Source organism: Protobothrops mucrosquamatus, unplaced genomic scaffold (assembly GCF_001527695.2).
Source record: "Protobothrops mucrosquamatus isolate PMUCROS unplaced genomic scaffold, P.Mucros_1.0 scaffold876, whole genome shotgun sequence".
In the NCBI taxonomy this organism is placed as follows: Eukaryota; Metazoa; Chordata; class Lepidosauria; order Squamata; family Viperidae; genus Protobothrops; species Protobothrops mucrosquamatus.
Genome location: NW_015387130.1, coordinates 44724 through 59519, shown reverse-complemented (window position 1 = coordinate 59519; position 14796 = coordinate 44724). Strand labels below are relative to the sequence as shown.

At 36.2% G+C, this 14796-nt stretch overlaps 1 protein-coding gene across 2 annotated transcripts in view; it reads right to left on the bottom strand.

The window, feature by feature from the left end:
- CLDN10 (claudin 10) overlaps window positions 1–13885 on the bottom strand; it is a 50779-nt gene extending 36894 nt beyond the window's left edge. The window contains exon 1 of one of the 2 annotated variants that reach the window (XM_015819234.1): window positions 13672–13885. In XM_015819234.1, coding sequence (XP_015674720.1) covers window positions 13672–13885 — 214 coding nt within the window. The remainder of the gene's footprint in view (window positions 1–13671) is intronic. The other variant, XM_015819235.1, reaches the window with a different exon arrangement.
- Between the last annotated feature and the right edge of the window lie 911 nt (window positions 13886–14796).

Below are 14796 nucleotides of genomic sequence, written 5' to 3'. Positions count from 1 at the left end.
TTTTTTTCTTCCTAAGGTGAAGAAACAGGATGGGTTGACTGGGCAGAGAAGAATGAAGAGGAAAGAGCCGAGTTCCTGCAGAAAAATTCAGGAAAAAAATAATAATTTCATACTTTCTAACACCAGTGTAAGACTTTTAGAGATTGCTCAAATGTTTTATTGGTTATTGCTGAACTGAACTTTGCAAGCTATACTAGCATACCATTGATTTTTTTTTTTACAGTTTTATTGTTTTTCTGAAGTGGAACTTCTCTTGAGGATATGGAGAGCTAGGTTTAGAAGTTAACGAAATAAAACCTAAGGTTGTTATCCTGAAAAGCCATGAGATAGGTGGGGTATGGGATGACAGACATTCTGAAGTCAGAAACAGCAGGGAACCAAGTAGAGGGAATGCAAGTGAAAACAGAGAGTTCTTCCAGTGAAATTACAGAATGTTCAAATGGCATGTAGGACAAATACCTGCTAAAGACATTCATTGAGGCATGAAGATGATCCACTGTAATAAAAACAACTAAAGATGTCAAAATAAGAAGAATCAAGCAAAGAGACATGATATGTTATGAAAGAGATTTCTGGGGATTTTAACAAGGGATGTTTCTGTGAAATGGCGGAAGGAGAGGCATTGGGATATTAAAAGCTGGGAGTGCTCAGAGATCTTCATTCTATTTTATTTGGAGTGAATGGAGAAAATACTGGTGCAGATGAATAACACACACACAGCAGGAAAAATGAACGATTCCTGGTAGGGTGCGACAAAATAGCATGTTAGCACTGAAAAAGGTTATCAAGGGGCACATCAAAAATGCAGAAGAACAAGAATGAGACAAACTGGCCATCAAACATACTGAAGTATCATAATCATAACAGAATAACAGAGTTGGAAGGGACCTTGGAGGTCTTCTAGTCCAACCTGTTCAGGCAGGAAATCCTATACCATTTCAGACAAATGGTTGTCCAGTCTCTTCTTAAAAACTTCCAGTGTTGGAGCATCTGCAATTTCTGGAAGCAAGTTATTCCACTAATTAATTGTTCTAACTGTCAGGAAATTTCTCCTTATCTAGGTTGCTTCTCTCCTTGATTAGTTTCCATCCATTCCATCCATCATTCCATCCATCCACCACCACCAGCACCACCACCATCATCATCACCATCATCCCAAGTTTTGAAAATGGAGATCACCTTTCCACAAAAGCATTAAGATCCAGCCTGCTCAGGAGCCAAGGAATGTCAGAAAAGAAAAAAAGACATTTGGAGAAGGCTGAGATGATTCACTGTAGGAAAGCATGGTGGGAAGAAGGTTTTTTTAAGAACCGAGAACATGGTGAAACACATTGCAGGCAGCATAAATTTTCATATGATGATATGGATATATGCAAATAGTAACTGTAATTTAGAAAGAACTGTAATAATTTCTGGTAAGTGCTTTCCAAAAAATAGAAGAATGACCTACAGATACCATAAGCAGCTACAACAATAGATAAGTGAACTCAGCAAATTGTTCTGGATGTACAGGTAGTTCTCAACTTACAACATTTCATTTAGTGACCATTTGAAATTACAATAGCACTGGAAAAAGTGTCCTATGACCGTTTTTCACACAACCTTTATAGCCTCCCCATCGTCATGTGATCAAAATTCAGGTGCTTCACAACTGACTCATATTTATGACGGTTGCATGGGGTCATTAATCACCTTTTGCGACTCTTTGACAAGCAAAGTCAATGGGGAAGCCAGATTCACTTAGCAATTGTGTTCCTAACTTAACAACTTCAGTGATTCACCTTACAACTGTGGCAAGAAAGGCCGTAAACTGTGGCAAAATTCACTTAACAACTGTTTCACTTAGCAACAGAAATTTTGGGCTCAATTGTGGTCATAAGTAAGGACTACTGTATTTTAATGAATAAGATTATCTCACTACTCTTATTGTAGGTTTTAACAAATGTCCATTTCATTCTATGTGGTCCCTGTGTGAAATCTTAAATTATAAAGTCTAGAAATACATTTCCAATCAAACCACTAGAGGGCACTAAATCCAAAGAATATGCTTCTGACTAGATTCCTGCATATTAAAAAAAGATCCTGCATTTTGGCTATTCACTCCTTTCTCCTATTTTTCATTATTTTATTCTGGTAACTTGGTTCAAGGGATGCAATTAACAGTCACACTTGTAGTATTCAGTACTTAATAATCACATAAGAAAACTTCATTTTCTGCTCATTTATTTTCTCGGTCTATTAATTTGTTGAAAAGTTCTGCATGATTTTTCTAAAGTGGCTTAACAAACATTAATTAAAATATAAATAATAAAAGCACATTGTACCAATAAAACATTAAGCCTATAAGTTACTTGCTTATAGACCCACATATTAAAAAGGTCAAAACTCATAATGAAATATTTTACTAAATTAAAGGAAACCACAAAAATAATTTAATTAAAATAAGACTAAAGAAATAGGATGGGGCTTTGTCTGGAATCTAAAGGATAGTAACGAGGAAAGATCTTTTTGAAGAAATCTTTGAAGAAAGTTTTATGGTTTGGCCTAAATACATACGAAACACGTCATTGAAGACATCTGGACCCATCTGGAAGATGTTGCGTCATGGATAGTAATGGGCCATACACCCTTGTACCTCTGTATTGGTTGCCAGTTTATTTCTGGGTGCAGTTCAAGGTGCTGTTACTGCCTGTAAAACCCTTCATTGAATAGACTATCAGAAGAACTGTCTGTCTTCTCGATATCTGCCAGTGATATTAGGAAGAACAGATGCACTCTGGGTCACATCAATTATGCAGTGTCATTTATTGGGATCACACCTTCATTGTCATGGCACCTGCCTCGTGGAACAGTATCCTTCCAGAGATCCACATAAGCCCCTACTCTGATGATATTCCAGAAGTCCTGAAGACTGGCTGTGCTCCCATACCTGGGGTTATGGTAGGTACTGAGCCCATTGTTATGTCAGATGATTCCCAGACACACCTGGCTGTTTGTTCCTCAGTTCTATTGTTCTGTTTTAATGGAAGTTGCCTAGACTCGTTTGGTGTCTAAATTAAATAAGGAAGAAAGGAAGAAACTAGGTACTTTTTCTTTGAGAATAATGCACTCCTGCCAGCAAGAGCACCATAAGGATGGATTTATAGTACCATCTCATGTTTAGGGCAGGTATGTGTAGATAGAGAGATAGACAACACATTTTTTGCTATTCTATTTTATATTATGTTATTAGCCTGGCTCACTGAATCCTCTTCAATTTTGTGGAAATACACGCCCAGAATTTCTAGTCAATGTTCTCCTTGCTGGAAAATTACAGGAGTTGTAGTTTAACCCATCTCAGGGTATGATCCAACACCTGTTTTGGTCCAGAAGAGGGAAAATCCTATTCTCCCTTATGGTGAAAATGCACTAATCCACTGGGCTCATTACACTAAAGATTAATCTACTTGGGGGTGTATAATTAGCCAGGCTACAGCCATTGCAATTTGTACACCATGGTTTATATCTTTCAATATATTGTTTGTAATCTGGCACAGAGCAGTGTGAGAACCCAGATGAAATGTTTTGTTCATCTGACAGGAATGTTAGCTCTGAACTGACGATGAGATTGGACAGTTGCTTCACGGTATTTGTGGTATCATGGTATTCTCAGCAATTCTAAGACAGCTCTCCCATTTTAAAGGTTGATTACTGGGGGAAGAAAACTAGCTGAAATATCCTGCTGGTCCATGTAGTCCTGTTTTCTGAATCCCATTTATTTATTTATTTATTAATTTAATTTATATCCCGCCCTTCTCCTTGCGGACTCAGGGCGGCTAACAACCAGATAAAAATGCTAATCCCAAAAAACTACAGATTAAAAACATAATTAAAAACAAATATTAATGATTGGTCTAATTAGTTTAAAATTACTTTAAAACCCCCATGTCCAACTGGATGCATTTGGAAAGCGCCCAGTGATTCCAGACTTGCTGCTTTTAAAACAGCTGTAAGAATTAGGAACTGCTGAGAAATTCTGTGAACTTATCAGGTCTCTGTTGAAAATCCATCCCAGTTGCTGCCCCGTTCTATAAGTGCTATCAGTTGATATGAATTCTGCAATTCACCTATATCTTCATGAAGAATATTTTTTCTGTTGAGTCTGATTATTTACCTCAATTATTCAATATTAGTTAATTCAAAGTAGATTGCCTTTAATGTTACCTCTGCTGCAAGCATTGGACTGGGCTAGTATCAATAGCAATAGCAATAGCAATAGCACTTAGAGTTATATACCGCTTCACAGTGCTTTACAACCCTCTCTAAGTGGTTTACAGAGTCAGCATATGGCCCCCAACAATCTGGGTCCTCATTTTACTGACCTTGGAAGGAAGGAAGGAAGGCCGAGTCAACCTTGAGCTGGTGAGACTTGAACTGCTGGCAGCTGGCAGTCCACAGAAGTAGCCTGCAATATTGTATTCTAACCACTACACCACCACAGCTCATTCTTCCTATTCAGCAGTGTCTGTCTGTAAATTCCCAGACAGTCTTAGATCTTTAGAAATTGAGTATTTAACTGGAGTAACTTTTGTTAGGTCAACTCAGCAGCCACAGCTACACAACCAACCCTTGCTGCTTTTTTTTAATAGCATCACATGAAAAAAGGGGAAATTGCATTATTGTGGCCATCCTATGTGAAATATCTGGTTAGATTTGAAATACAGAGGCTGAATAATAATTCATGTATACTATAAAGCAAAGATTAACAGTAATCTTCACTTAATACAGGTAGTAGTTGACATGGAATTAAGCTAACTGTAGATCTGTGGTTGTACCGTGAAAACTGTCATGGAATCCGATGTAGAGATAAGCCTGACAAAGAAAGAAAAAAAGGCATAGAAAACTCTTCACACTTTGTATTACTTAAACAATAGCTAAAAAAGGACAAGCAATGCTTGGCCCACAAACTGGTATGAAGAACATTTTCTGGTACAGTTTACATTAACTTGTTCATGTCAAAATACTGCAATGCTTAATTAAACTAGGGAAAAGGAGGGTGAAAGTGGAAACAGTTTTAAAAGCAAAGAACATCAAGGCAGAAATAACATTCTGGAAAATCATTCCTTAATCTAAATATTCTGGCAGGAATGAAGCATGGCCGTGTGCAAACAAGCATCCCAAACTCACTAACTGGGCATCACAGATATACGTGGGATACTGGCCTACAAACCTTTGGCTTAGTAATAGGGTTGGCTCTTTATTGTCTTCCTTCTAAAGATAATAATGTTTATCTAGAGGTAATAGAAAGCCTTCCCAACTCTTCATTTTTTCTAGTTAGTTAGCAACTTGGTTTATTAAGAAGAGAAATATTCTGTTTCTCTTAAGCTGGAATGTAACTGTACTTTCAAGTTTACTGATTAAACAATAAGATACGTGAATTAATTAAATCTCTTATTGTTTGACATAAAAGGATTTTTAAATTCCAAATCCTGAGGGTTTTTTTCCCCCATTCACATCCCAGTTTACAGTAATCAAAATAAGCTGAAATTATAAACATTCTGCACAATATACTTTAAAATATAACAGCGTCTATGATCCGGTGATTTAAGAAGTTCTCAAGATTAGAAGGCCAACAAATCCTGGAAACATTATTAAAAGACATGGTTTTTAAAAATAATAATAATGTATTTTCACCCCTAAAGACATGTATGGAACTTTTCTTTTTAAGACCAGAGCGCTATTGGAGTCTTCTAGAATATCAGAGAAATTATCATGGATTTTATTGAGAGTAAGTTGGCAGAATCCACAAAATCATAACATCAAGAGCCAGTTTGGTCTAGTGCAGTGTTTCTCAACCTTGACCATTTTAAGGCATGTGGACTTCAACTCCCAGAATTCCACAGCCAGCATTGCTGGCTGTGGAATTCTGGGAGTTGAAGTCCACATGCCTTAAAATGGTCAAGGTTGAGAAACACTGGTCTAGTGGTTAAAGCGCCAGACTAGAAAGCGGGAGACCGGATTGTCTGAAATGGTGTAGGGTTCCTGCCTGAGCAGTGGGTTGGACTCGATGACCTCCAAGGTCCCTTTCAACTTTATTATTATTATTATTATTATTATTATTATTATTATTATTATTATTATTATTATTATTATTATTATTATTTCTAGGCATGAAAGCCAGCTGGATGACTTTGGGCCAGTCACTCACTCTCAGCTCAACCTACCTCACAGGATTGTTACTGTGGAGAAAATAGGAGAAGGAAGGTGTATTGGATATATTCGCTACCTTGAGTTATTTCTAAAAATAATAAAGGGGATTACAACAAATAGGCTCATTATATTTAATGGCTTTTTAAAAATAGCTATACCAAAGGAAATGATCCTTAATAATTATCTAATTAATAACTTTGTTCTTAAATTACTCCCAATCATTGCTCAATACTAGAAAAGTCCTGACCAGCTGCTGAAGTGAACCAAAAACTAAACAGAAGCACTTGATGAGTAGACATGGGAAAGGAAGACTTTTGGCTAGGGGAAACCTGATTTGTAGAAAAAGTGTAATTTCAGTAAGAGAATCCGACAGCTATAGCTGACTCAGAAATATTGTAAATGCCTTTTATTGTATGAGGAAGGAACTTAATGATCCATTAGACATCACCATGACTAATACCAAATATGTATGCTTTTGGAAAAGCAAGAGTCACTGAATGTTACATAATTTAACTAGTGTAGCTCTCAAGATTTAAAATCTTTGAGATGGCTTCACCTAATGTATTATAATATTTCTAATCACACTTTCAAATCCTAATTTTAAAGCAGGCAATGAAGAAGCATTTTAGACAGAAAAATCTCCCTGTCACTAAAATAATTTTATGGATGCTAGTTCTCAGTACCCAGAGGCAAAAACACTAGAATAAGATTAATTTCAGTTTTGTGCCAGTGCCTCTGGTTTCAGCATGGCCACTTAATTAATACCTCCTAGCCCATCTGAAATGAAGTTTCCGTTTCTTTGTTTTTTAAGTCAGGTTCGGCATGTATTTGCTGGAATTAATTCCTTAATGAGCCATCTAATCCTATTGCTTAGTTTGGGACAAATTGTGCAGAACAAGACTGAACTTGATTATGTGAGAGAAGCTGGAAAGGAAAGGAAAAAGACATGTTACAATATGAGATTCAGCAATGTCGTGCAGGTTCAACTTCAACCCATAGAGACGGTTGCTTAGAAACAGACTATATGGTGAGAATTTCTCCTACACCTATGTTTCTCAACCTTGGCAACTTTAAGAGTTGTGGACATCTACTTCCAGAATTCCTGAACTAGCCAGGGTGGCTGGGAAATTCTGGAAGTTGAAGTCCATACATCTTGAAGTTGCAAAGGTTGAGAAACATTGTCCTACACTACAAGGGAAATTTTCACCCCGGTCCAATGTTTAGGAATAGAGAAGAATGTGTTCTTATCATCATCAAGTGCAGTGGATTTGAAGAGAATCAGACATAAGCAAGCAGTTTTAGATACTGTAACTATATGGCCACAATAAAATCTGAGTTAATGTCCCCTAAATCAGGCATTGTCTTAAATACTGTACGTGATAAAGAATGGGATTAACTTAAACGTTTTTCTCCAAACCCATTGCCCATGTTTAGAGTTGCTTGGTGTGTGTGTATGTGTGTGTGTGTGTGTGTGTGAGGGCATTCAGCTACTATCAAATGCTTCAGTGAGCCAGCATGGTTGATAATACCATACATTGCTTAGAAGCATTTACTTGAGAAGATATTGTGGGAAGTCAGTCCCACCCCAGATAAAGAAATATTCTTGGAAATATTTAAAAGGCAGAATATATTTCCCTAAGGGATTTTAAAGGCAGAAACCAACTCCAAGTCTCTCTGTCCCAAACAGAAACCAAGTCTGCAGAAATGCAGATGTGATAATCTTGTCAGAAAGACTGGAGTCAGGAAACTGGGATTAGGAAGAAAGATCCCTAGAATCAACAATCCCTCACACCAAAAATCTAAGAGTCATCAGCCACAGTCCCAGGGAAGCAGGATATGACCTTTGAGACATAACAGGATTAACCCAACACCATCAGAATACCAGAAAGGCACACTCAGACTCAGGTCAAAGTTCACGCCACAGGAACAACTCCAAACAAAAGGCTCCAGAGGGTATAAAAACCCACTCCCTACATGTGCTCACTCTCTTTTCTTCCAGATCCATCTTTCTGTCTGGCTGTCCTCTTCAATAAACTGCAACCTTCTTTCTAAAGCAGTCACCATGTTGTTTATTCCCGGCTTGGACTGAACCATGATGAAGACTTTTCCTTCAACAATAGCATTAATACTGAGACTCTCAGTAAGATCCAAATTGGGCAAAGGTCTTTCCTACACAGAGCATTATAGCAACAATGTAAATAGAGAGGTGGGAATTAAAAGTTCTGAACTTTTTTTCTTTTCAGTTTTGAAGGAACAAAACTGGAAAGGATTATAACACCCATGATATCCTTTAAAATCTCCAATCTCTCTAAATGGGCCCATTTTAGGTTTTTTTTTTTTTAAAAAAATGTTTTCAGGAACAAAACAATTATTCCAGTTATTTATATATATATTTATAAAGCCTGAAAGGTATGTGTTTTGGATTGCCTCCATTTGCAAAATGAAATATTAAAGTCTTGAGTTCTCATTTCCTTTGGAACCTTTCTGAACAAATGGGCCATTTCAAAATGACACACAATTCCAGGAACAGTTTGTTTATCATTGTCACTTGAAAAACAGTAGACAAAGTCCACTGTCCCTGATTTTTGGAGTCTATAAAGACACCACCCCGTGTGTTAATATAGTTAATCAGATATTACATCTTAAGATAAAAGCTGCACAAAATAGCTGTCCATAGAATGCTACAAGATTCTGGCCAGGCTGGACAACAGAAAACCATGTGGGAGTTCCACGTTCTCACCTGCACTTCTAGTAGTGAGTACACTACTATACACCCTCATTCTTACACAACACATATCTCATGAAAGTATGTCCTGAATATGCAATCCAGTCCAGATCATCTCTTATCCATCTGAATAAAATAATATTATTTTATTCTACTCTGGCTAAAACGTAGGCCATTTAAAAACATACTTGCTGATATTGACCTATTTCCTTTTAATTTCTATAAAACTATTGAATGTAAGGCAACATGGATACATATTAATGAAAGATAAACCATCTGTGAATTGTGCCATTTCTAAACTGTTAAAAATTCTCTGTAGTCTTCTGTAACACCCAAATGTACTACATATTTTATTGTGCATATGCAATTATTACATACATACATGCATATGTATATATACTATATGTGTATGTGTGTGTATATATATATATATATACTGTATGTATATATCTATATCTAACTATCATCTATCTATCATCTATCTATCTATCTATCTATCATCTATCTATATTGTATGTATATATCTATATACATACATACATACATACATACACACTGTATAATTAACTAACTAACTAACCTAATACTCCATCCTCCTATTTTCTCACAACTCTATGAGGTGGGTTGGGCTGAGACCAATGACTTGTCCAACCCCCCCCCCCCAACCAACTTTCATGCCTTAAACAGGAATAGAACTCACAGTCTTCTTAGTTCTAGGATGGATCTCTCTTTAATGAACCCACATAGGGTCTCCTGCTTGAGCAGTGGATTGAACTAGAAGACCTCCAAGGTCCATTCTGGTTATGCTTGGTTAATCTGTATTCTACAGTGGAGAATGGGGGCATTGACATCGAAATAGAGTATGTCAGGAGGTCTTTGCCTGTAAAAGGAGCTTTATGGGAAGGCCCTCCAGGAGAGAAACAGTCCTTCTAACATATCCAACATTCATTGGATTGGACATTCTATAAAACGGGATCAGCTATAAAATTGCTTGGTTCACCTTTTGATACGTATACTAATAGACTCATACTAACTTGTAATGGCACATTTAAGCTTAGATAACTCACAGAAATTTAAGTATTGCATTATTCCTTTTTTATATAAGATCATTGACGAAACATAGGGAAGAAGTAAATAAAAGAAATTAAGTCTAGTACAGAATAAAAGGAAATGTAACTAAGATTTTTTACACTACATGATTCTCGATATGTATAATTCTATGGTCTACTTCTCTGTTCCTTTCTGTGCCTTGGACAAAATTCTCTCATCTACCTCATTCATTGCTTTCATTATGAAGATCACATAAACTCCCTCCAAAATGAATGTCTTGGTTTTTTTCTCCCTCTCAATCCATTCATTTCTTCATATATTTATTTTGTGATTCTATCCTCATTCATTTGTGTGACCTCATTCACTTCTGTGTGACCAAACCACCTCAGTGCATATTTCTTCACTGGCCACTCAATTCTATATTTAATCCATATTGAATCCAATATCTATTCAATTTCAATCCTATCCTTTTGTTTTACTACACACTTTCCCCAAGTAACCCATTCCCACAGCTTCAGCTTATTTCCCTCCTAATAGACCCACTCTCCCATCCAAGCATGTTATTACATAGAACCAATTTAGTTTATTCCAATAAACATTCTGTCCTCACATATTATTCCCCATCTTTATGCAATGCTTGGACTAGAAGACCTCCAAGACGCCTTCCAACTATGTTATTCTAACTTCTAGAAGGAAAACACTCTAGTCCAATTCAGAAGAAGACATAAATTATTGCGTTCAAATAAGAGCCCTCTCTGAAACTCCAATGGGTCAAGGGGCTAACTGGTTCTTCAACTGAGGAGAAATTAATCTCTTGTTTATTCACGAAACTTGTAACCTTTCCTTTCTCCAAAATTTGCTGAGCAAGTTTTCTTTCCTTTATGGTGGAAACTGTTACTATATTGGAAAATCAGAAACAATGCCTGCGATTATGAGCCTTGTGTATTGCCAATCATTTTTGCTGCTGTTTTCCCATATTATTTCAGAATCAGAAAGTATCTGATATAGCTTGCCCATAACTAGTTTTACAGAAAACGGCATACAGCTTAATTTTTCAACGAAGATAAAACCAAGTGCACTTGTAACTTTCTGAGACGCAAAGTCAATGGGAAAGCCAGATTCACTTAACAACCATGTTACTAACTTAACAGTGATTCACTTAACAACTGTTGCAAGAAAGGTTGTAAAATGGGGCAAGACACACTTAACAAATGTCTCACTTAGCAACAGAAATTTTGGATTCAATTGTGGTTGTAATCGAGGACTACCTGTATTTTCTCCACTACAACAACTCCACTACAACAACATTCTTGATTTGAGAAAGGAAAGTTGATCTACATCTTCTATTTCATCCCCATCTGAACCAAAAGATCACCTGCTTTATCTTCTTTTTCTTATAGCACTTCTGACCCAGTACATGTACTTGACAAAGTCAGTTCTTATCTACAAAAGTATGTTCTACAATTATGCCAAATTTTAAGGTGCCACAGGATTATTTGATTCATAAAATGACAACTCTGATCAGTAGTATGGCAATATGATAAATACAGAACAGACAAGTTGTGTCCTCTAAGACATTTTTAATGCAATGAATGGGTCCAAGTGCTTCAAGCAATGAGTTTCCATTCTTTTTTTTTTCTTGGTCTCATTCTGATGAAAGCCCAAGAAGGCACCTGTCCTAATGTAATCTCGGTGCTAATCTATTGTCTTAATGTGCTAACATTTTCTCAAAGAAAACCATCTTGCAATGATTGGTGGAGCGAATCTAGAGCCTTGAGTGAAACTATATGAAATTATGCATGTGCATTCTGGAATCTTTTTCCAAAATGAGCACTTTGGAAGAACGTAATTTTTTCCTTTTAAACTGCAGTCTGCTTCTACTACAGCTACCTGTATTTTTGTTGGGGCTTTTTAGCTGCCATTACCAACTGCCTCAACATTAATCCATCTTAATATGCACTTGTTGTTTTTTTAAACAAATTTTATTGGTTTTCAAATTTTACATGGAGTATTCGGAAAGCAGCGTGGTGACTGGGTAATCAGTGGTTCAATAACAAAATCTTTAGTACATATTTCAGGTTACATCATCAGAAATTCCTTCTCTATTTCCCTTAACATTTGTTATATCACATTTAAGCTAATAGATTTTTAATTATAACAAAGTTAATTAAAACCTTTATCAATATATTTTTTGCTAATACATATCCATATCCTGTTTTTAAGTTTTACCTAATTTTTATTTTTTTATTAGAATATTCCAATTTAACCTTTAATATCCATAGTTTTTAAATTTTGGGTAATCCAAATTTCCTTTATTTTACTGCATAAAAATCATCATATCTAGAATATACATATTACTTACTTAAATATATTCTTATCTTATTTCATAAACATTTTCTATTTCTCATCCTAATACATCATCACTTGCTGATAGAGTGTCCTTTATTGTCTCAAGTCCATCATCTATATTATTTGGGCTAAACAATAGTTTGAAGCTAATTCCTATTCGTTAATTTTCATTTCCCTTATAGATCTAAATCCTAAATATATCTTAATATATATTACATATCTTAATATGCATTTGTGAACCTATGCAAATATAATAGGATACATGGAACTGAGTATGTTTACATTTGAATCCTGAGCAGTAAAACAGAAAATGCACACTTGTAATGTAAGAGGTCAAGAGATTGAATGTGCTTCTCCTTTATGGAGGAAATTATAAAAGTTACTAGACACCAGGTGATCCTTTGGGTCATCAATTCAGAGGTATTTCTTTACCAGATTCCTCAATGCCTTCAATAATGGCAGAGCTTCTAAAGTACTTGAAAAGTTCCTAAAAACTCTGGGAGTTATTAGAGATGTATCTGCCTTGAAATTAGCCTTTGTTCAACTAAATAACACAGTCAAACATCAGAAGTTGACTACTGAAAATGTTTTTATGATCTTTTGTATTATTCATAAAATGTTTAATGATAATTTTATATCATTAAATGATTTATAACATTTGCCATAATTTCAATTCCACAGAGTTATGGGGCCTGGATTTTTAATGCATTCTGTAAATTAGCCCATTTGAAATACTTTGGTTCAAAAATTGTTGCCCTATGATGCATTGTTTTGTCCAGTTAAAGATTATGGGAACAAAAGATTTAATAGTGTATGTGTATGTATGTATGTATGTATGTATGTATGTATGTATGTATGTATGTATGTATGTATGTATGTATAGGATGTTTTTCAGACAGACCGGTCTGATTGATTACACCTTGACATTTTAACTGCTATACTGCAGTTCTACTTTTTACAATATCTTTTGCCTTGCAGCCTCCCAACTAGGGGCGTTAAGCAGGCTCAAGTCGCAACTGCGAACCATTTAAATCCAAATTTCTTTTTCTGACAAAGAGTCTCCCAATTTAATTCTTTAACTCTTTGTCAGAAAAAGAAATTTGGATATATATATATATATATATATATGAGTAATAATAGTAATAAACAGTATAGTAATAATAGTAATAAACTGTATAGTAATATATAGTAATAATAGTAATAAACAGTCTGGAATTCGGCTTCTGTTCTCTGCAGAACTCTCTCCTGTTCCAAACCTACAAATATCAGGGCACCTGTAAAACTATATTGGTTCCTAGAGATCATGCTCCATGTATTCATGAGCCCCTCACTTGTTGCGGCACTGCTTGGTAACTTACCCTCTATTTTGAAGATAGTCAGATGAGGCCTACAGTGGAAAGCGCCCATCGCGTTTCCTGCGCAGTTCATCCAGAGACCTTGGAAGACCCAAGTTGCTGTTATCACTGAAGATGCTCGGCTGGTGACTTTCCATTCATTTGAGGCCGTGGCTGCAATAATTGCCCCTATCCCACTGAAACCGAAGAGGAAAGCAACAATTTGTATTCCCGACATGTTCCACAGATGCCAATCAACTTCCAGTGGCTTATTCTGTTGCAATGGGAAGTAGCAAGCCCTTGTGCCTGTCTAGTATAACATTACCACATTACATGAAAACAAGTGTTCAATGAGTGGCAAGGCCGATGTAAATGCAGTCATTCTTCATATCCGACTGATATCTAACACCTTGAGCCAAGTACCTCTGTGAGACAATGAGTACAAAATGCTGGGATCATTCCGTTGCAGCCCCCAATTTAAAATATAGCGCCATTAATTTGTAATTCTGGAATGTTATTCTTTAATATTTTTCTGTTTTTGGTATTCTAGAATTCAGTTAATGCTTAATTTTTTGTTAATCTGAAACACAACAAATTTCTAACTAAAAAAAGAGAAAGAAATAGGTGCAGAGTCCAAATGGCACTTTAGCATTTGGCATTTGTTTGGCCAAATGTGTTTAAATATTTTTTAATAGAAGACTTTGTAAGCCAAAGCTTACATAAGAGAAGTCCTGCCAGACTGGACCTAATCAAACCCAGGATACTGTTGCATGTGGAAATCCTATATTGAAGATAGATAGAATCATAGAATCATAGGGCTGGAAGGGACCTTTCAAGGTCTTCCAGTCCAACCACCTGCCCAAGGCAGGAATCCTTATACCATCCTGGAGGGTTGCCCAATCTTTTTAGAAAGCCTCCAGTAATGCAGCACCCATGACTCCGGCAAGCAAGCTGTTCAATTTGATTAACCATTCTCACTGTCAGGAAATTCCTCCTTAGTTCCAGGTTGGACCTCCCTCTGATGAGCCTCCACTCATTGCTTCTTGCCCTGCCCTCAGGTGCTATGGAGAATAATCAGCCCCTTCTTCCCTATGACAGGTACTGGAAAACTGCTATTGGAAATATGAAATACTCCTCAATGATCCAATC